Source organism: Oryctolagus cuniculus, chromosome 4 (genome assembly GCF_964237555.1).
Source record: "Oryctolagus cuniculus chromosome 4, mOryCun1.1, whole genome shotgun sequence".
Classification (NCBI taxonomy): domain Eukaryota; kingdom Metazoa; phylum Chordata; class Mammalia; order Lagomorpha; family Leporidae; genus Oryctolagus; species Oryctolagus cuniculus.
In genome coordinates, this window is record NC_091435.1 from 68,948,771 (window position 1) to 68,972,398 (window position 23,628).

At 38.3% G+C, this 23,628-nt stretch overlaps 1 protein-coding gene across 3 annotated transcripts in view; it reads right to left on the reverse strand.

The window, feature by feature from the left end:
- Positions 1 to 248: 248 nt before the first annotated feature.
- The window catches only part of CD200R1 (CD200 receptor 1), a 57,364-nt gene continuing 33,984 nt past the window's right edge, over positions 249 to 23,628 (reverse strand). For 2 of the 3 annotated variants that reach the window (XM_051858840.2, XM_008266943.4), the window contains 6 exons: positions 9,132 to 9,197; positions 7,634 to 7,951; positions 7,273 to 7,521; positions 3,069 to 3,165; positions 2,483 to 2,528; positions 249 to 1,731 (listed from right to left, as the gene is read on the reverse strand). In XM_051858840.2, the coding sequence (XP_051714800.1) occupies positions 1,606 to 1,731; positions 2,483 to 2,528; positions 3,069 to 3,165; positions 7,273 to 7,521; positions 7,634 to 7,951; positions 9,132 to 9,197 (902 nt within the window). In that variant the 3' untranslated portion in view covers positions 249 to 1,605. Of the gene's footprint in view, positions 1,732 to 2,482; positions 2,531 to 3,067; positions 3,166 to 7,272; positions 7,522 to 7,633; positions 7,952 to 9,131; positions 9,198 to 23,628 lie in introns of all 3 variants that reach the window. The other variant, NM_001329065.1, reaches the window with a different exon arrangement.

Below are 23,628 nucleotides of genomic sequence, written 5' to 3' on the forward strand. Positions count from 1 at the left end.
AGGACAGGGTTAAAATGTCTGTTGTACACAACTTGATAATATTTGAATTATGTGCAGATACTTAACTGATTGGGTTTTTTGGTCATGTCAAATGGTTTGATCAAAATAATCATGTACCAACTGTGATAATATTATTTTTACATCTGAAATAAACTAAAAATCTCTTTCAGGATAAAGCCTACAATAACTTAAATGTCTGGAAGAAAGAAAAGATATTAATATAACAAAATAAACCAACTCAGACGGTATAACATGAATGGGTATTACTTTAATTTCCATCATAGTGAAAAAATACTAATGCTTTTCCTGTTCTAGAGAAAACAGATTCATTGTTCCCATAATTAGATATATTTTTCATGATATTAAAAATCCTCTGTATACATAAAACCAATCGTTTAGTCCACATAAAAATGGAGGAGAGAGTCACAGAAATTCCTGGCCACTCTTTTAGCACATAGAAACCAATTCCTCCACAGTGCCTAATTAGCTGCTTACATAGTCCATAGATATTTGTTAGTTGATAAATACATCAGAATAGAATGGACACCATAAAACACAATTCCAACTTGTCACATCTGCAAAACTACTGGCATTAAATATCAACACTTTTAGAGAGATGAATTCAGACAAAACTGACATCCTCACACATGCATTTTCTGTCTTACAAATGACAAAAATATAAACTGTTTTATTAAATAGTGTAATACTTATAATCTTACATCATATTTACTAACTAGTTGATTGAAAAGGGAAAGTGGAAACTGGAGATGTAGAAATAACAGATATTAAAATAAGAGTATAGGAAGAGGCACATTCAATCACTGTTGGAGGGAATATAAATTGATACAATTAGACATATCTTTCAATAATAAAAATACACACCCTTTGATCTGGCAATTCCACTCAAGTAAATTATCCTGCAGATATTCTCTAACAAATGTAAAGAGATAAATCCACAAGAAACATTCTAAGCAGTATAGTTTATAACACAAAACTCAAAACCATCTAAATGTCCAATCACTAGGACTGTGTTTAGTTAAATTATGACATAACCAGACATGGAATTTTATGTAGCGATAAAAAGAATGAGGTAGCTTTGCTTGTGTTGACATGAAAAGATACCCAAGACATGTTTTCAGCATTTTATAAATACAGAGCAACATTACAGTATGTCTCATGCCTGTCTTGGCAGGGATACGTATGTGCCTGTGTGTATGTGTATTATATATACATAAATAGACACATAAACACACCAACATACCATAGGCAATACACTGATCATATATATATAAAAATTTTCTAAAAGGTACATAAGAAACTGTTGATACTTGCTCCTGCATTGTTATTTCTTGAGAAAACTTGGTTTTCATTATTTACTGTATTGCACAATTTGAATATTTTATCATAAGCATGTGCTTTCTTTGTAATAACACGTTCTTCAAAGAAAGAGCTAAGATTCTAAAATTCCAATTGTATTAGGATATAAATGCAAATCCTTTAGAATGTCTTTTTCTTCTAAGGGACTGTTTTGCAATATAATGTTAATATAGATCTTCTGTTCTGGAACTATCCTGATTCATTTTCCCTGGTGCTAATTCCAATGACCTATAAACTATTGAGGCCCATGCCATCAACTTCACTTTGTAACATCTGAGACATCTTTGCCTTGTTTGCAGTATCATAGAGTGGATTGCTCTTCTCTGTGTAGCTGGCATAGGGCTGCATTTCATCCTAAAAAATAATTCAAAGTCAAACTCAGTTTGAAAAGATCAGAAATTGTTGCATAAAATACTTGTGTTTTGTTACAGAAGCTATTTGTGTTTTCCTAACAAGTGCCCAGAAGCTTTAGTATCTGCCCATAGTGCTTATACTTGTATTTTAGGACCGATATAAACATTAAAGAGCAAAGCTTTGTTCCAATATTTTACCTGCTCCCAAAAAACTGTTGTTTACTTAAGTCTCTATGTGAAGCTATAGCTGTGAGTAAGTGGATTGGAAAAAGAACAAAGTGAAATGAAAATTATTCCAAAGCAGAGTCAAAGACATAGTTAGCAGCTGGTTATAAAAGATCAAGGATCAGCATAGTTTTTAAGTCTGGGTAAGAGGGAAATGATGATGACACTATAAGAGGGGAGCCAAGAATTAGAGATCATTTCCTGGGGGAAGAAACATGAATTCAGTTTCTCCAAAGTTTGCCCAGATGAAGCAAACATTTTGTGTATTAGGCTACAGTCACGAAATGAAAATGTGGTTCTGGAATAGAGTATAAATAGTACTTGGTAGACAGCTAATTAAGAAAATGAATGTACTTGACTATTGTAATAGTTGAATCAGAATGTTTGCATTTTTCAACTAAAACATGAATATTGCCACAAATTAAAAATTGTGCTGTTATATTTTTCAGGCTATGTGGCTTAAAAGTTTGCAAATATTCTTTTTTTATTGTTCTTGTTTTTATTTTTGTTTTTTTGGTTGATCTTACCTCCTCAACAGCAGGAGTAGCTTCTGGTTTTTGCAACTTACATTTTCTATAAAAAATAAATTAAGCCCCAGTGAGTGCAGGAAAAACCACTGTTCAGCTATAAAATGAAAAATTAAATAACTACTGACAATTGTGCTTCATTTTGATAGAAGCCATACTGAACCAGAAATGAACTATCAAAAATGAATGAATACTGTTTGTGTTTAAAAAATCCAAATAAGAAAATTCTGGTTATTGGAAAAGAAAGTAAAATTATGCAATAGGAGCACTGTGCAATAGAATATATATGACATCGCATCCTTGGAACATAAAAGGAATTGTAATTACTTTCCCAAATCAAAACAAAATATCATACATCCTCTCAAATTCTTATCCTAAATTGCCTAATTTATCATTTTTGTATGTCTAAATAACCTAGCAAAGTCCCTCCCATCATTCAAAGTAATTCAATTCTGACACCTTCAGCATACTATTCTTGATTATGAGAGGTAGTGTTAGCATCCTAATCTACCCAGTCAAGTCAATATTTGCAACTCTTTTCTAGTTTAATAACACTAAAGAAGAAAAATGACTCATTAGTCCATACCTGTAGATACAGATCAAAAACCAAATGGTTCCTATGACGACCAAAAGAATAGGGAAGATGATATATAGAATATATTCATGTGATGTTCCTTTAGGATCTGTAATTATAGAAACAAATATATATATATATATATACACACACACAAAAATATATAGATTCAAATATGGTAAGTACAGATAATGAGATATCATTCAGTACTAAAAACAGATGAGCTATTAAGCCATGAAAATACATACAAAAACCTTAATGTATACTGCTATATGAAACAAGCCAATCTGCAAAGTTTACATACAGTATGCTTCCCACTATATGACATTCTGGCAAAGGCAAAACTAGGAAAAGAGTAAAATTTGACCAGCGGTTGCCAGGTATTGGAGGTAGAGGGGTGAACAGATAGAACACAGAGGACTTTTAGGACAGCAAAACAGATTTGTGTGATGCTATAAATGTGGGTGCATTGTCATGCTTATCAAAACCCATAGAATGTGCAACAGCAAGAGTGAACTAGACTTTGAATGATAACAATATATCAATATAGGTTCACCAATTAGCATGATATGTCTGTTCATGATAGACAAGATTTTGAGTTCATAGGGGCAAGGGTTATATGAGAATTTTCTGTAGTCTTCACACAGTTTTGCTGTGAATCTAAAACTTCTCTAAAAAATAAAATCCATTATATATAATATGTATAAACCAGATTATATATCTATATATAATATTGTTTAAGGATGTCTCACAGTACATTTCATTGCACATTAATTTCCTATCATTGTAATTTCTGTGATTTCATTTCAAACACTACTGATCAATAGTTCAAAAAATTATTATAATAGAATCTCTTTATCAATTCAGACTCTAGAGTTTCCAGCAAAACACCACCCTATGTCAGGATTTTGACTAAGGATATGGGAATGGTGAATTCCTATAGCATATCTGTGCAATTTAGATCTCTCTGTTAAAGTAAGAGCAAGGTGTTTCTCACTTCCAATATTCAGAAATAACTGAGTTACTATAAGAAAAGTAGTTGGGAAAAAAAAAAAAAACAATTCTGAAGTCATCTTTCTGCCAGGGCACTACAAAAATGAATGTATAGCAGCAACTCTAAAGCATCTATTAGCTGATGACCATAGTGTAAAGTCACTCTGATAAGCACACAAGTCAACAAAGGACTTGCCATCTCTGAGAGGCAGCGGATTTCAAACTGTGCTCCCGGCGTTCCATGTATGTGGCTTGGGGGCAGCAGAATATGGCAAAGTGGAGGCTGAGCAGCCTGGCACCCAGTCCTCCCACCTCCCTTCAACAGCTTATTTTGTTTGAAAAGGAAAGTTTGGTTTTACTGTTAAAAACAGCCAACACCACTGTTTCAAAACTCTCTCAAACTAAAGAGCTCTGCCTTTGGACGAGTACCACGCAAGGAAGACACAGGAGACCTTTGCACTTATGGGAGTTTAGTCTGTATGGTCCCTTCGATTCTGAGAGCCCCTAAGTATGACATTGTACTGTAATACAGGACAGCGGAATGTCAAACACCACTGACAGGATATTTAGTCTTTTTTCAAAGACAAAAAACAAAATACCACTTTAGGAAAGAATATTGAAAGCATTGGTTTAAACACATGGGTTTCATTTCTCCACCTTTTAAAATTACTGAAGAATTAGTAAAGAAAAATTATAAAGCATATACTACAAAGACAAAGAGAACATGGATGAAAATAAGAATAGATGAAAAATTTCCACTGATCTTTAGGTTAAAAATGAATAGAAAAACAAATGACTTACCCAGTGGAATATGGAAAAACCTTAGTGCTCACAGAATTCCAAAAAGTGTAGGAAATATCAAGTACTTAAAAATAGCTAAAAGAGGATTCTGAATATTCTTTCCACAAAGAAATGATAAATATGTAAGGTGAGAGATATACCAATTACTCTATTTTGCTCATTCTATGAGGTATACATGTTTTGAAATCCCTGTGTACCCCATAAATATATACAATTATATGTCAGTTAAAAATAAAATAAATTTTAAAAAGAAATGAAGTTTTGAGTGTCAGCCTAAATAGAGGTATTCAAGGGAAGTTTGAGCTCAGAAAAGTGGGGGGCACACACCAACCCCACATCCCCTCCCAAAACACTGACAGTCAGGCTCATCCCTCCAAGACACAGAAAGTTATTTTCTACAAAACCTGAACAGTCCCAGAGAAAAGACTGTCAGATACTAGAGTAGTTTAAAACATTTATGGAAATGTGTAATCAAAAGATCTAGTTTAGTACAAAAACATTTGAAACCCATACACAGTTTTTTCATAATATACACTGTCTGTGAACTTCTGGAAGACCCTTCACATGCATGGGTATTACCACTTCCTCATTGTGTTGAAGCTAATCAGGTGACAAGCCACACCATCAGATAGTAGGGCTTCCAAACAGCTCTTTAATGTTCACTTTGAAATGAATCAATAGCCAAGGATTACCAAAGCGCTGAAAAAGTCTGGGATATGAAAGAAAGAGATCAAAACAAATATTTGGAAGACAAAAGGAACTTACATTAAAGTAGACACAGGATCAAGCAGAGGATTGAGGCAAAGAGATTGTCCAGGACAATAGCTGTGCAGCAGGTCTAGTTAGCAACCAGGACAGAGTAATCCAAGAGCACGGAAAAACTCAAGAAGAGATGCCTTCAAGAAAAATACTGCAACAGACAGAACACCAAATAAATCTGACCATCTGGAAAATATTACTAAGAGACTCTCTAGCTTTGTCAGTGAGTTTAGTGATAATTCACAATTGCTATATACATTTTTTTTTTTGACAGATAGAGTTAGACAGTGAGAGAGAGAGAGACAGAAAGAAAGGTCTTCCTTCTGTTGGTTTACTCCCCAGATGGCCGTTATAGCCAGAGCTACACCGATCCGAAGCCAGGAGCCAGGTGCTTCCGCCTGGTCTCCCACACAGGTGCAGGGGCCCAAGCACTTGGGCCATCCTCCACTGCACTCCCGGGCCACAGCAGAGAGCTGGACTGGAACCCAGCGCCCACATGGGATGCCGGCACCACAGGCAGAGGATTAACCAAGTGAGCCACGGCGCCAGCCCTGCTATATACATTATTAAGGAAGTGAAATAAAAGCAAAGCAATAATGAAGTTCAAAAAAATCAAAAAGTTGTTCAAAAAAGAAAGCATGAAGTAATTTTTTATTTGCTACTTAATAAGACTGACATAATTCAAATTAATGTGAACACTGGCCATTTAACGAAAAATTGCTCTACTACTGCATATGAAGGATGAGACAAAGAAGAAAGTAATAATGTAAAATCCTCATCTACCATAAGAGGAAGTATATGACAGTGTCTAAATTTGATAAAGAAATAGCAATACGAGTACATTATTCAGAAAAATGGGATTCATTTGAGGAGTTGAATGAGAACAGAATGACAGGGTCAGAAAAACAAAGGCAGAGCTAATATTTTTCAATTAGAGCCTTACAGAGAAATTTGAAGTTAAACTATTTATATCATATTGATTAAATAATATTTAATTATTTTAAAATAATAGCAAATGAGAGTAGAATGCAAACACAGAGTGAAGGAACTAAACAGGGATAAAGTGAATCATGGATGTTATTATAAAACATTTAAGAAATTCCACCAGAAAGAACCTAGAGGAGAAAAGCTTCCCAGACTAGAAGTGCATGGAAGGCAATTTCAAGTGACTTTACCCTTCTAATTAAAAAATAAGTGTTTGTTTAAAATTATACTTTATCCTTTAATTAAAAACCACAAATATTATTTTAGAAGTATACATCTCGGGGCCAGCATTGTGGCTCCGCAGTTAAAGTCACCACCTGGGACACACACTCTCATATCGGTGAGTGAGTTCAAGTCCCAGCTCCCTGAATATGCACATGGGAAGGCAGTGGAAGAGGGCCCAAGTGCTTCAATCCCAGATACTCACGTGGGACACCCAGCTGACTCGAGTTCCAGGGTCCCAGCTTTGGTCTAACGTAGCTTTCACTGTTAGGGGCATTTGGGGATTGAACCAATGGATGGAAGATGCCTCTCCCTCTCTCTCTCTCTCTCTCTCTCTCTCTCTCTCTCTCTCAGGCATTTGGGGAGTGATATATCTCTACACACTCTTTATCCCCTCTTAACATGATTGTTCTGAAAGAATAAAAATATCAAATACAAAACTAGGAGAATTACTAACCAGGAAGTAGATTTTGGGATAAGCTCTTGTTGCCACACAAATGGGAGACAGAGCAGGTCACAGCAGACACATTGCTATCTGGCCAACGGCACGTACTCCAGACAGTCACTGTGCCATTGTCCCAATGTTCTTGCTCAGTGACACAGTCCCCTACTGGGGCCCAAGAGACCTGCGCAGCCGGCTTCCCTGCAACAGCCTTGCACACCGCGGTTCTGTTCTTGACGGGAGACAGCGTCACTTCAGGGCAAACTGCGGAGATTTAAGGAAAAAATCTTACCATCAGGGATATGCAATTTACAGAGGTATTTGTTTTGGTGTCAAATCTAGTGATCTGAAATGCTACATACATGATGTCCCTTACCTGACACTTGGAGGCGATACCCATGATCGAAATTCCCATTAGATGCTGCCATTTGACACCTGTAATAGCCATCATGACTGAGAGCCACTGGGTGGATCTGAAGTCCAGGGTTTACATCAGGTCTGGAGGCCCAGGTGATTCTCTCATCAGTACAGTTGTTTTTTGTGATCTCATTTGTTCCTCCCTTGTAGGATATTTTGCAGATAGGCCTGTCTCTGGGGATTATTTCCCATGTTATTAGCACCACATTTGTCAATGGGATAGGATGGCAACAGAGTACAGCCTTTGTACCCATCAGCACAGTCAGTGAAGTATTAACTGGACACACACAAAAGGAGAATGACAAAGAAAAGCTGTTATGATAAGGCACTTCATGTGCTAAGTTTATCTACAACATAGTACATGGAGCTGTACTCAAAGATTACTTTGCTGCTGACCTTATTCCAGAAATATTGGACTTACATACAAAAATAATATTTGCAAAATACATGTAATGTATTAAAATTAATCCAAACATTAACTAATCTTCTCTGTATTATCTTTGCATTATTACAAAAACAGTAAGTATTGTAACATATGTTGAAATTAACATAGGACTTTTAATATATAGAAATAAATAGGAAAGAAAACAGGATTCCAAATTCTGTTTTAGAACACCAAAGCTATTCCAATAAGGACAATCTCTGGTGATAGACACTATTAGATTTATCTAATTAGTTTATAATCCATGCTCTTCAGGATAAAATGTAATAAATAGTAACGGCATTGTCTCCTTCTAAATTTTGATGAGTGAAAAAAAAAATTGGTAACATCAAAACTACAAATGCCTGTCCCTAAGGGCAGCCTTTCAGACAAACATAAATTTGGAAAACATATAGTACTTTCATTGGAAGTAACTAAGATAGTATTCAAGTTGGGCTACTTAAAAATTTTTATTTTTTATTTAGATGTTACAATCTCACAAAATGAAAAATAATGATGCCTATTGATAAGATATTTTTGTAATATTTATTTCTGAAAAAGGAAGTGTGGTATATAATTTTTTTTAACTTTTTTTCCTCTTTTTTTAATTTTGTTTAAGAAATACAACTTTAGTCTACAGCCATACCACCCCGAACGTGCCCGATCTCGTCTGATCTTGGAAGCTAAGCAGGGCTGGGCCTGGTTAGTACTTGGATGGGAGAAATACAACTTCATGCACTCAATATATACAGATTTGGGAACATGATGCTTCTTCCCCCTCTACCTCCCTCCCACCCATTATACCCTCCTTTCTTCCTCCTTCCTCTTCATTTCCCATTCATATTTTTTACAGAGATCGATTTTCAGTTAATTTTGATACTCATAGGATTATCCCTATACCAGGTAGAGAGTTCACCAAAAACCCACAGGTCACCATATTCTTCAGCTAGTCACAGAGTGGCCTTCAGTTAATGTTTCAACAAAGTTCAACCCTCCATCCCTTCCGTGTTGGGCACTAGATCAGGAAGCACATCACCTTCTATAGGAAGGGCCGAAATGTTCTGTGTCGTCTGCTTTCCATGCATGCATGAAGTACTTGAAACTGGAAGTATTGAGAGAGGGACAAAGGAAACAAATGTCATGAGTTCTAATAGCGTAGAAGCCACTGTTTCTACATTAAGATTTATTTTCTCCTGGAGTTTTTCCATAGAAGAATTTTACCGCAAATGGGTGATATTATCTAATGTGTAGCCTTCGGATGAATTTCCCTTCCTTCCTGCATAGTCACACACATGTTCTCAGATAGTGCAGCTGTGAATTTTGCTCACAGATTGTGTTTCTTTTTTTTATTATTATTTTTATTTTATTTTTTTTTTGACAGGCAGAGTTACACAGTGAGAGAGAGAGACAGAGAGAAAGGTCTTCCTTTACCGTTGGTTCACCCTCCAATGGCCGCTGCGGCCAGCGCGCTGCGGCCGGTGCACTGCACTGATCCGAAGCCAGGAGCCAGGTGCTTCCTCTGGTCTCCCATGCGGGTGCAGGGCCCAAGGACCTGAGCCATCCTCCACTGCTCTTCTGGGCCACAGTAGAGAGCTGGACTGGAAGAGGAGCAACCGGGACTAGAACCTGGGGTGCCAGCGCCACAGGCGGAGGATTAGCCTATTGAGCTGCGGCGCCAGTTACAGATTGTGTTTCTGAACTTGCAATCTAATTATCAGGATTAAATTTTTAAAATATAGTAAAATTCATCTTTTGTAAAAATTAACCCCTGAAACTATAAGCATCATTTAATACACTTGGGTACTTCAGAAAGTTTATAGGAAATAGAATGAAAAGATAAGTTTATTTAGGGATTAAAAATTTTGAAATCCATGCACAGCTTTTTCAGAATATGCATTTTACATGTATCTTTTGAAGACTCTTCATAGAAGCCAACACTTTCCGCAAACTAATATAATGTGTTCAGGAATGTTAGTGGTTAGCTGAGAGATGGCTGGACCACCCAAGTCTCTGATACATCTCACTTGTTACAAAGGTGAATGTCAGTGACGTCATCACTTTAACATAACCAGCTACAGTGGGGGAACTTCATGTAGACGATGCTTGTTTCTGCTAAACTCCGTATTTAATATCTCTCCACACCTGTTCTAGTGTCACCTGTCTCTTCTACAATACTCGAACACTTGCATTTCTGGGCCAAATGAAGATGACACACTTAGATGATGAAAGAGGTAGGATTTCAATGCAAATCTAAGATGCAATTAAATCCATGCTCTTTCCACCACTCCAACTTGGCAAAGATTTAGAGGCAACAAAGAATGTGGCTTCTTTGGAGAACACCCAGAGACTGGATCATTCAGAGCGCCTCATAACAGTGCTCACATCACCATATTCTTCAACTAGTCATAGAGAGGCCTTCACCTGATGTTTCAACAAAGGTCAACCCTCCAGCCTCTCTGTCCTGGCCACTAGATAAGGAAGCACATTACCTTCCATGAGAAGTGCTGAATTGTTTTGTGTCATCTGCTTTCCATGCATGCACGAAATTACTTGAAACTAGAAGTATTTACAGAGGGACAAAGGAAACCAATGTCATGAATTGTAGTAGGGTAGAAGTCAGTAAGACTTATTCCATGTGATACACAGTTAACCATAGCTAAAATTACACAAAAGTCATCACAAAGCCAGCACAGGGAAAAACATGCTAATATCTTAAAATTTACATTCAAAGTACGTTAATTGATTTTCCATTTATGAGATACCACTCTTTGTCAATCATTTTCAAAACACAACTCTGGAGCTGGTGTTGTGGCACAGCAGGTTAAGCCACTCCTGCAACATCTGCATAACATATGAATGCCGGTTCAAGACCCAGCTGCTGTGCTTCTGACCCATCTCTCTGCTAATGCACATGGAAAGCCAGCAAAAGATGGCCTAAGTACTTAGGCCCTACCACTCATGTGGGAGACCCCAATGGAGTTCCAGTCTCCTAGCTTTGGCCTGTCCCAGCCCTAGTCATTGTGGGCATTTGGGGATTGAACTGGCAAATGGAAAATTGATATCTCACTCTCTTTCTCTCTAACTCTGCATTTCTTTTTTATTTTTTATTTATTTATTTTTTGACAGGCAAAGTTAGACAGTGAGCTCTGTATTTCTAATAAGTAAATAAACCGTTACTCTAAAAATAAAACAAAAACCAACTCTGCATCCACCCACCACCCCCTCTGCCCCAGTCATGGAAATTGGTCCACTATGGGTATCCCACATGAGCAGCTCTGATTAAACAGCCTTCTACTGATGTCACTCCCTAAGCAAAGATATTTAACCACATAGCAGTCACTTCACCCAGATGAACAGAGTAGAGCCCCTTCCAAGAATTTTAGAATCTAGGATGGGCATTTAGCACAGTGATAGATATGTCACTTGGAATGCCCACATCCCATAATGGAATGCCCAGTTCCAGTTCCAACTCCACCATTGCCAATTCAGCTTCTTGCTACTGTGCACCCCAGGAAGCAACAGATAGATGATGGCTCAAGTACTTGGGCCTTTGCCATTCATGTAGGAATCCTGGACTGAGTTCTGGTCTCCTAGTTTTGGCCTGGCCCAGCCCTGGTAGCTATAGTCATTTCAGGAGTAAACCAGCAAATGGAAGATATCTTTCTGTGTGTCTCTCTGTCTTTCAAATAAAATAAAAATAAATTTTACTGAAAAGAATTTTAGAATCAGAAATGAGAAGCATTCGCCCACCTCTTCCTTCCTTGTTTTTCCTACTCTATAAAAAAATGGGGAAATGACAAGAAGCAAACCGAAGAACAGAGATAAGCATCCTGTGTGCCTTAACTTTCTAATTTCAGTTTCTGAGACCCACATGCATTCTTCCTCCAGGTTCTGTAGAGGTTCTTAACAAGAACAAGGGTTACATCTGATTTCGAATTTGGTTTCTGAAAAATTACTGCATTGTAGATTTTTTTGAAAATTAATGATGCAGGGGACAGTAGGGAAGAATTGAGATTCTGTCATCAAAAAGTACTCACATTACCCATGAAGCAATGTAATGTTTTTTGAAAGTGAACTTGAGGGGCCATCGCTGTGGCCTAATGAGTAAAGCTGCTGCCTGCAGTGCCAGCATCCCATATGGATGCTGGTTCAAGTCCTGACTGCTCCACTTCCAATCCAGCTCTCTGCTGTGGCCTGGGAAAACAGTAGAGGATGGCCCAAGTCCTTACGCCCTTGCACCCATGTATGAAACCTGCAGGAAGCTCCTGGATCCTGGCTTCGGATTGGCACAGCTCCAGCCATTGAGGCAAACTGGGGAGTGAACCAGAGGATGGAAGACCTCTCTCTTTCTGCCTCTGCCCCTCCTTCTCTCTGTGTGTAACTCTTTCAATTAAATAAATAAATCTTTAAAAAACATTTTAAAAAATTTTAAAAAATGAAAGTGAACTTGAGTTAGTTGGAAATGTATGTTTCAAATTCTAGAATAATTACTTAAAAGTTAAAAAAAGAAATATAACTGATGTGCCAAGAAAGGGAAAAACTTGAATCCTATGAAGTGCTCAGTTACAACCACAAAAAGCAGAAAAGAGTGAGAGACAAAAACAGGAATAACAAAGGGACAAAAAAATGTAAAAAATATATCAGAAATCACTTTGAGCATGAATTGTCTACTTACAAACAGATTGTCCAGTAGATCAAAAAGCAAGGATCCAAATACACATCTAATACAAGAAATTTATTTTAAATATAAAGATACACATAGTTTAAAACTTAAAGGATAAAGGCCGGCGCCGCGGCTCACTAGGCTAATCCTCCGCCTAGCGGCGCCGGCACACCGGGTTCTAGTCCCGGTCGGGGCGCCGGATTCTGTCCCGGTTGCCCCTCTTCCAGGCCAGCCCTCTGCTGTGGCCAGGGAGTGCAGTGGAGGATGGCCCAGGTGCTTGGGCCCTGCACCCCATGGGAGACCAGGAAAAGCACCTGGCTCCTGGCTCCTGCCATCGGATCAGCGCGGTGCGCTGGCCGCAGCGCGCCGGCCGCGGCGGCCATTGGAGGGTGAACCAACGGCAAAGGAAGACCTTTCTCTCTGTCTCTCTCTCTCACTGTCCACTCCGCCTGTCAAAAAAAAAAAAAAACTTAAAGGATAAAGAAATATATGCCATGATAACACTTAAGAAAGTGGTAGTAGTGGCCGGCGCCGCGGCTCACTAGGCTAATCCTCCGCCTAGCGGCGCCGGCACACCAGGTTCTAGTCCCGGTAGGGGCGCCGGATTCTGTCCCGGTTGCCCCTCTTCCAGGCCAGCTCTCTGCTGTGGCCAGGGAGTGCAGTGGAGGATGGCCCAGGTGCTTGGGCCCTGCACCCCATGGGAGACCAGGAAAAGCACCTGGCTCCTGGCTCCTGCCATCGGATCAGCGCGGTGCGCTGGCCGCAGCGCGCTGGCCGCGGCGGCCATTGGAGGGTGAACCAACGGCAAAAGGAAGACCTTTCTCTCTGTCTCTCTCTCTCACTGTCCACTCTGCCTGTCAAAAAAAAAAAAAAAAAAAAAAAAGTGGTAGTAGCTTATTAATTTTGGGCAGAGAAGACTTCAGAGCAAGGAAAGTTATCAGAGATAAAGAGGGGCACTGCATTTCATTATAAGTAGGTAAATTCTCCAAGAAGACATAATTAATAATCCTTAACATGCATGCACCTAACAACACAGCATCAAAATATGGGAAGAAAAAACTAATGGAACAGCAAGGATCAGCCCCTATTACCCATAAGGGCGCCCAGATAGAGTTCCAGGCTCCTGGCTTCAGGCTGGCCCAACCCTGGGATTGTGCCCATTTGGGAAGTGAACTTGCAGATGGAAGATCTCTGTCTCTCCCACTCTCTCTCTCTCTCTGCCACTCTGCCTTTCAAATAGATAAACAAATGAGTAAATCTTGAAGAAAAAAAATAGGAGGAGGAGGAGATGGGGCCACCATTGTGGTGTTGAGGGTAAAGTTACTGTCTACAACGGCAGCATCCCATACGGGCACCAGATTGAGTCCTGGTTGCTCCACTTCCAATTCAGCTCCCTGCTAATACACTTAGGAAAGCAGCAGAAGTTGGCCCAACTGTTTGGGTCCTGCACCCACATGGGAAACCCAGAAGAAGTTCCTGGTTCCTGGCTTCAGCCTAGCTCAATCCTGAGCCATTGTGGACATTTGGGAAGTGAACCAGCAGATGGAAGACCTCTCTCTCTCTCTGTCTCTTCCCCCCCAAATCTGCTTTTCAAATAAATCAATATTAAAAAACATTAGGGGAAATATTTGCAATACTCATATCTAATAAAAGATTGCCATGTAGCATATGTGAAAAACTGATACAACTCAATAGTTTTAAAATTCAATTTTAAAAATTGGGCAAATGATTTTAACCACAATCACAAAAGAAAATATATTCAAGTGGCCAATAGATATATGGAAAGATGTTCAATTTTAATAATCATAAAGGAAACAGATTAAGAACAGTGAGCGAATGATTTCACACTATAATCATGGATAAAATTTAGAAGACTACTAAAAAGTACTGGCAAGAACTAGAACTCACTTATATTACTAGTTGAAATGTAAATGATACAATAACACTAGAGACCTTCTGTCAGTTTTTTTTTTTTAATTCAAATATGTGCTCACCATATAACCTGTCCATGCTAATAACATTTACCTAAGATAAATGAAAAAATATATTTGCACAAGACTTTGTTAAAAAAAGATTTATTTATTTTAAAGGCAGAGTTATAGAGAGAGAAAGAGAAGAGAGAGAAGGATCTTCCATCCACTGGGTTACTCCCCAGATGGTCACAACAGCCAGGGGCCTGGGATTCCACTGGGGCTCCCACAGGGGTGGCCAAGGTCCAAGCACTAGGGCCATCTTCCACTGCTTTCCCAAATGCATTAGCAGGGAGCTGGATTGGAAATGTAGCAGCTGGGACTCACACTGGCATCTATATGGTATATCAGCATGGCTGGGGGGGGCCAGATAAACCCACTGTTCCACAATGCCATCCCTGCCACACAAGATTTGTGCATGAACATTCTTAGTGACTTAATTCTCTGGAAATGATGACAATCCTTTCTACCCTGTTTGTGGTGACTATTCACAGGGGTAGACAACTTTATCAAACTGTAAATTTTAAATGAATGCAGCTAAGTGCACATGTTCTCAATAATGTTGAAAGGGGACATATAAAAATAGTATCAGAAACACCCAGTTTTATTAGAAGACACATCCACACAAATAAAACCAAAACAAAATATAAAAACTTAATACTGAAAATAATGCTACCAAAAAAAATTTCCACCTAAGCCAAAGTCATCAGTAGAAATAAGTATGTTTTGTGATGTTTACTACTAGTGAAACTTCTTACTCACTTGAAGCACCAGAAGTTTCCTCTCCCAAATCATCGTTGTCATAATTTGCCTGAGCAAGCACAAGCCACCCACGCCAGAGGCCTACTGGGCATGACTGTGCAAAGCCACATTCAGGAGAGGCTTCCCCCAATAAGGAAAAAAGAAAAGGCACATGATTCTCTTGTGATGGTCAACAATTTTCATGTACTGGAAAACGCTGTGCTCTGCATGAACTACTCTCTTAAAAAAACACCTGCCAATAGGCACTTCTGAAATTTCCCAATTATCGATAAAAACTCCCAATACAGTAACTGTGAACAACCAAAACAGAACAGAGCCAGGCCATAATTCAGTAATGAGTATTACTGTCAGTATTATGTATTACTTCCAATGTGTGCAGGTGCAAAACAAACACATGAAGATTCCCTGCCCTTTCACTCTTTTGTAGACTTTTGCAGGAATAGAAATAAAGAGGTTAGGAATCTGATACATGAACTTCAAACACACACCCTGAACTTGGCTCAAAATTGTGGGTTCAGAAATGTGGCTATGATTTAATAAAATAATCACATGGTTGCAAAAGATAGTCGTGGATGATAGTTTTGACATTTCTTTACAAGACGTGACCTTCTCTGTGCTAGAATAGAGCAAATTAGAACTCATTCTTATTTCTGGTAAGATCTTTACAACTCATCACCTTTATTGTTATTTAGCATTTACTAAATTTACTCCTTCTAGGGCCGGCGCCGCAGCTCACTAGGCTAATCCTCCGCCTAGCGGTGCCGGCACACCGGGTTCTAGTCCCGGTTGGGGCACCGGATTCTGTCCCGGTTGCCCCTCTTCCAGGCCAGCTCTCTGCTGTGGCCAGGGAGTGCAGTGCAGGATGGCCCAGGTGCTTGGGCCCTGCACCTGCATGGGAGACCAGGAAAAGCACCTGGCTCCTGGCTCCTGCCATTGGATCAGCGTGGTGCGCCGGCCGCAACGCGCCGGCCGCGGCGGCCATTGGAGGGTGAACCAACGGCAAAGGAAAACCTTTCTCTCTGTCTCTCTCTCTCACTGTCCACTCTGCCTGTCAAAAAAAATAAAAATAAAAATAAAAAAAAATTTACTCCTTCTAAAAAACAGAACACAAAATAAATAGTTGAAATCTGAAAACATCCTGACATTTCACATAAGGGAAACCTAATAAAATTATTTCACTCTTCATTTAGTGGTTCAGGCCTTTGGACTTCAAAAACTGTTTTCCCTCAAATTTCCATAACTCTTCAAGGTTCTTATAACATCTACAAAGCTGAACCATTAAGGATTAAGCACTAAATCATTCCTAAAAGCTAGGAAAAATGAGAGGCATGAGTTTTACTCCTTGCTTTGTTTCTTGTTTCCTGAATTTTTCAGGTAGTTATATGAATTTGCATGCTCTCATTTTGTCCTCTGCAAATCGTGCACTCTCATTCTTATCTACTTAAAAATAAGGAATAACTCATAGGGGTCAGTATAATGGTGCAATAGGTTAAGCCACCTCATACAATACCCCCATCCCTTATAAGAGAGCTGGGCCCTGCCATCCATAAGGCAGAGAGACCTGGACGAAATTTCTGGCTTCTGGCTTTGCCTGACCCAGCTCTGGCTGTTGGAGGCATTTGGAAAGCAAACAAGTGGATGGAAGATCTCACTCTGTCTCTCCCTCTCTCTCTGTTGCTCTGCCTCTCAAATAAACAAATAAATCTTTTTTTTTTTTTTTTTTTTGACAGGCAGAGTTAGTGAGAGAGAGAGAGACAGAGAGAGAGGTCTTCCTTTTTCCATTGGTTCACCCCCCCAAGTGGGCGCTACAGCCGGCACGTTGCGGCGGGGGCACAGCGCTGATCCGAAGCCAGGAGTCAGGTGCTTCCTCCTGGTCTCCCATGCAGGTGCAGGGCCCAAGGACCTGGGCCATCCTCCACTGCACTCCCTGGCCACAGCAGAGAGCTGGACTGGAAGAGGAGCAACTGGGACAGAATCCGGCGCCCCAACCGGGACTAGAACCCAGGGTGCTGGTGCCACAGGCAGAGGATTAGCCAAGTGAGCCACGGCATCAGCCAACAAATAAATCTTAAAAGATTAAAAATAAAGAACTCATAAAATGTATTCAAAGCACATTACAGACTGATATATTCAACCTGTTGAAATTAAGCTGTACATTTCTGCTAAAGTTTCAAGGTTTTATTTAAAATGAAGGCAACTTTATGATTGAGATCTTTTTTTAACATTTTATTGAAATACAGCATATATACCAAGAAATATATATGACTGAGATCTTACACAAAGATAGGAAGATTCAACTTATAGTACCAGAGAAAACTTTATCTAGCTACATTAAGCCTATGTCTTTCTCCAGTCATTATTATGATAAAAGCAATATAGTACAGAAGCTTTTTGCCATGAATCTCTTGCCTCTAAAAGCTCAAAATCTAAACCTGAACATTTTAGTTAGTGAGTATTTTTACTATGGTCTATAAATTGCATATTAAAGATATAGATTAGGTAGGAAAAGTGTTAATTTCCAAGACTTCTTAGAGTTATGAATGAATTCAATAAGAAGCTGTGTAATTGGATTGCCTCTTTATTGCAGAGGTCCTGAAAAATGAGATTAATTCTCATCAAATGGGTTAATTATACTCATGTCTCTAATGTAGTGGTTTTTGCAGTATCTGTGAAACAGTGGAATTCTTGATCACCAGCCAGAAGCTTTAGGGTCTTTTGGAGGACAGAGCCTGAATTATCATTTCATTCCTGATACATAATTAAAATCAGTATCACTCTGCAGAAACAACTGACAGTATCACCATATTTCCCCCAATGTTATTTTTAAAAAACAAACAGGGATGGTTGGATAAGAGATCTATATGATCTTCCTCTCTACAAAAGTAACCTGAGGATGAATTATTAGTTGTTTAATGTGTTTTATTTATTTAAAAGGCAGAGTTACAGAGACAGATAGACAAGATCTTCCAAGCACTGGTTCACTCCCCAGATGTCCACAATGGCCGGGGCTGAGCCAGGCCAAAGCCAGGAGCCAGGAGCTTCATCTGGGTCTCCCACACAGGTGTCAGGGGCCCAAGGACTAGGGCCATCCTCTGCTGCTTTCCCAGGTGCAAGGACAGGAAGCTGGACTGGAGGTAGAGCAGCCAGAACTCGAACCAGCACCTACCTGGGATGCTGACATTGCAGGTAATGGCTTAACTTGCTACACCACAACACCAGCACCATTAATTGTATGATAAATATTAAAAGTAAAGGAACTGCTTTATTTTATGCATCTAGCATAGTTACAAGGTTCCCACTGGTAATTTTCATTTGAATAGCACCTGGGTGACCACATATCCATTATATTAAATCTTTGGATGGAAAAAGGGAGGCTGGAAATGACACTAATATTCATTTAATCAATAATAATTAGATATTCTAGTTCTTCTGGCTTCAGTCTGGCCCAGCCCCTTTGGGAAATGGATTAGCAGATGGAAGATATATTTCCCTCGGTTTCTCTGTCTCTCTCTCTCAAATAAATTAAATAAATAATTCTCACTATTTCTAACAAATTAAATAATTTTTAACTCCATAATTATGTGACATTGCAATAGCAATAGAGAAAAATTATGGAAAATGTCCCAGGAGTTACTTATCCCAGAATTGAGATGTTTAGAAGGCAGCCTCTCAGCTCCCAAAATGCTTTCACTTTTGTAAACTGCCCTCCTCTTCAGTATGGACCTACCAACTCACTTCTAACAGAATACAACAGAAGTGATGGAATGTCACTGCTGAGCTTAGGTTATAAAAAAGATGATGGTTCCTGTATTCGTGTGCTCTCTCTCGTTCATCTTGGATCACTGCAAGATAATAAGTATTTGCTTGTGTGAAACTTCTTATAAGCAATAGATAACTAACATAAGATCCAGTGGATGAGAAGCAAAAAAGGAGAAAAAAGCATTCCAAACAAAAGCGCTATTATAAGAAAAGATCATATGGCTACAGGGACTATAAAGTATACTAGCAGTATAGGCTCCATTTTAAGACCCGACTGCTCCACTTCCGATCCAGCTCCCCCCTAATATTTCTGGGAGAGCAGTAAAAGATAGCCCAAGTACTTGGGCTCCTACGTAGCAGATCCAGATGAAGCTCCAGGCTCCTGGCTTTTGTCTGACCCAGCCCTGGCCATTGCAGCCATTTGAGGAGTGAACCAGCAGATGGAAACTCTCTCTCTTAATCCCTCTCTCTCTTTTTCTCTCTCTCTCTCTCTCTCTTGCCCTCTGTATCTGTAACTCTGCCTTTCAAATAAAAACTTTTTTTTAATCTTTAACCACACATACAAGGTACTAACTAAGATCTAAAGATAGGCCAAAGCTAAAGACTCTCAGTTTCTGCTGTTATACTGCCCTCATAAATGATTTCAGGACTGTTTTTTTCACTGGGACAAATGTATCTCTCAACAGAAAGGTAACAGGCAAGAAAAATAATTTGCCATTTGGTGATATGAAATGCAACAGAATTTTTAAAAATAAAACATGTCTTAATAGTCTTATGTTTCAGCTGTCATAAATCCTGGCTTCTAAAAAGGAAAGAAATTAAAATACTAAATATAAGATCTCTTATTTAAACTATTTTGTTATTTTTTTCTTCTTTTTTTTAAACTTTTATTTAGTAAATATAAATTTCCAAAGTACAGTTTATGGATTACAACGGCTCCCCCCCATAATTTCCCTCCCACTCACCCCTCCCATCTCCCGCTCCCTCTCCCATTCCATTCACATCAAGATTCATTTTCAATTATCTTTATATACAGAAGATCAATTTAGCATATATTAAGTAAAGATTTCATCAGTTTGCACCCACATAGAAACACAAAGTGTAAAATACTGTTTCAGTACTAGTGATAGCATTACTTCACATTGGACAACACATTAAGGACAGATCCCACATGAGGAGTAAGTACACAGTGACTCCTGTTGTTGACTTAACAATCTGACACTCTTGTTTATGGCGTCAGTAATCTCTCTAGGCTCTAGTCATGAGTTGCCAAGGCTATGGAAGCCTTTTGAGTTCACCGACTTCAATCGTATTCAGACAGGGTCATAGTCAAAGTGGAAGTTTGCTCCTCCCTTCAGAGAAAGGTACCTCCTTCTTTGATGGCCCCGTTCTTTCCACTGGGATCTCACTCACAGAGATCTTTCATTTAGGTCTTCTTTTTTTTTTTTTTTTCAAGGTGTCTTGGCTTTCCATGCCTAAAATACTCTCATGGGCTCTTCAGCCAGATCCAAATGCCTTAAGGGCTGATTCTGAGGCCAGAGTGCTATTTAGGACATCTGCCATTCTATGAGTCTGCTGTGTATCCCGCTTCCCATGATAAACTATGTTTGTTATTTACACTCCGGAATTTTTCCAAGAAGGAAAAACTATTTTGCAAGCATCTGAAATTTTAGGCTAAAAATTATCTAAATTCATCAATTACAAGTACAAACTTAAGCATGAATAAATCTAAAGTAGAATATTGAGTAAATGAAAAATGTTACCAAAGAATATACACAATGTGATTCCATATATGGATAACACACAAGAAGGCCAAATAGATTTTACTGTTCAGGGCTCCATGTGGCTGTGATAAAATTAAAGAAAAGCAGAGAATGGCCATCACTCCAAAGGAATGATTATTGCAAAAACTGATGGCTTCTTCTAGAGAAGAGATTGGGGAATAAAACAGGTAAGAACTGGCAATAATTTGTTTCCTAACTTACATAAGTATTCACTGTGTAATTATTTTCTTTGAAATTTAGTTATATCATTCTATAGTACAAAGATATACAAGTACAAATTAGTGCTTACTTTGTTATATAACATAATTTGCACAGTTGATCATGGCATATATTTCCTATTCTTGTATTTTAGGAAACTGATTTTCATCTTTAAAGACATTTTATACTAAACATCATCTAGATATTCAATGAACATTATCTTGGGTAAAGATACAAAATTTTAGCAAATACAAATATAGAAAAAACACCAAAATTAGAATAAGAAATAGACTAACATTTTAACTCTTCCATTTGTTATCTTTGTAGGACTGAACAAATAGCAACTTTAGTTGCTTTAGTAGCAGATACCACAGCTCTCTCAAATTCCTAAAGGATGATTATTTATATAATTGAAAATGTGTATTAGGAAAACTAGCTAGCCATTTGGGGAGGGAGATAAAATATGAAGTTAAAATAAAATGAAAAGGTTTAAATCAGAAATGAAAATAGAAGTACTGGAAAGAAGCATGAATGATTTAGTTTCTTTCATCATAAACAGATGACAGAGTGACTAACATCTCGATTTACCAGGATTTAAATATTTTGTGAGACATAGGACAGTCAATGCCAAAGTCAGGGAGCAAAGTCCCAGGCATAGTGGCATAGTTGATCCCTTTAAACAAAGAAACTTTTCTAACCCTGATATAAAACATCTAAACCATAAAGAAATATACTGAGAAGTTGACCTTGGAAAGAATTTAAAACTCGGTATGACCAGAAAAAATAATGATGGCAAGCAAAAACCTGAAGGATGTTTGCCACATTTATGACAAACAAATGCTACTTTCCCTCAAAAAATATATAGAAACCATACAAAACAACAAAAAAGAGATAACCAAAAAATGGGCAAAATATATGAACAGGCTGACAAAAGATTAATATCTTGAAGGTGACATTGTTAGTAACTATACTTCTACTTCTTAGATACAATATAGAAACAAAGATAAAATACCTAGATGGTTTATAAAGAGAAAATCTGAGTATATAAGAAAAGTAGCAAGTTCCAAAACACAAAAATTTAATAATTAATTCAATGGATAGATAAAATTTAGAAAGCAATAAATAATTATGATAAATAATAAATTTGATCCTAGTTTCCAAAACAGTATAATTGTAACAACTGTATCAGTTGGTTAGGGCACAAGGCTAACAAAAACCATTTTGCTGGACATACTTCCTTTCTGCTCTGCTTGTTTTGTTTCTTTGAAGCAGTTACTGTCACATAGTCCAAAACTAGTCCATGGAGACAGACGTGTTCCCTGACCTAACACACATGTTGTGCACACATCAGTCATCACAGGTATGTTCACATGTGCCAAGACATACGTACTAGAATGGTAATTCTAGCATTTTTTAATTCCACAAAAAAAAAAAAAAAAAAAAAAAAAAAAAAAACCTGAAAATAACCAAACAGTTGATCTATAGGGGACTAATTAAATGTTATAAGAGAATATATGTGAAACAGCTTTGAAAACTAAAATGAAAATTTCGTCTTCACTTTTGTCAGCATCAATAAATGTAGACACAATGCTAGGTAATTTATAGGCATCATTTGACTTAATCCTTACAGCTACTCCAGGCACTAGGTCAGGGATTTCAGATACAATGTCTCAATTTTATTATTAATTGACAGCTAATTCAAACTGAGAAAATATTACATGAGCAAACTAAGAGCGTCTGCAAGCCAGACTTAGCCTGTGAGCTGCCAAATTGCAATCTTTTATGTGGAAATTAGGGCAGAGGCCAAAACCAGAGTGTTGAAAACATTTATATTTAAGGCTCTGTTGGAGGTAGTAGATTCAGCAAAAATGATGAAGAAAAGTAGAAAGTAAATGCAGTGCCATAACGCCAGGGAAAGAGATTGCAAGATGGGAGAACTCAAGATCAAAACACGCAGGGAAAAGCCATCAAGTCAGAACTAAGAAGCTTTATGATCCGGTAACAAAAAAAGTCATCGTGACCTTTAAGAGGGCAGCTTTCATACAGAAGTATGAGCGGAAACCAGACTGAACTAGGCTGAGCCGACACAATCAGGGCAACAAGTGTAGGCTTAGTGTTCCAAGAATTCTGACCTTGAAAAAACAGGAGAAATGGTACACCTACTTTATCCCTTCGTATCAACCTTGAAAGAGAAAGATGGGGAGACACCTGGACTGAGGACTGAGAGGGTGCTTAAGAATCATGGAGAACGTAGCGTGTTTGTAGATAGAAATTGGGACCCCTGGAATTTAGAGGAATGAAGGAAGCTAACTGGTAAGTCAGGATTCTAGAGGTACTGCAGGAGAAGAGACAAAAAGCATAGTGAGGGGTTGCTTTTCAAAAGACGGATATTTCATC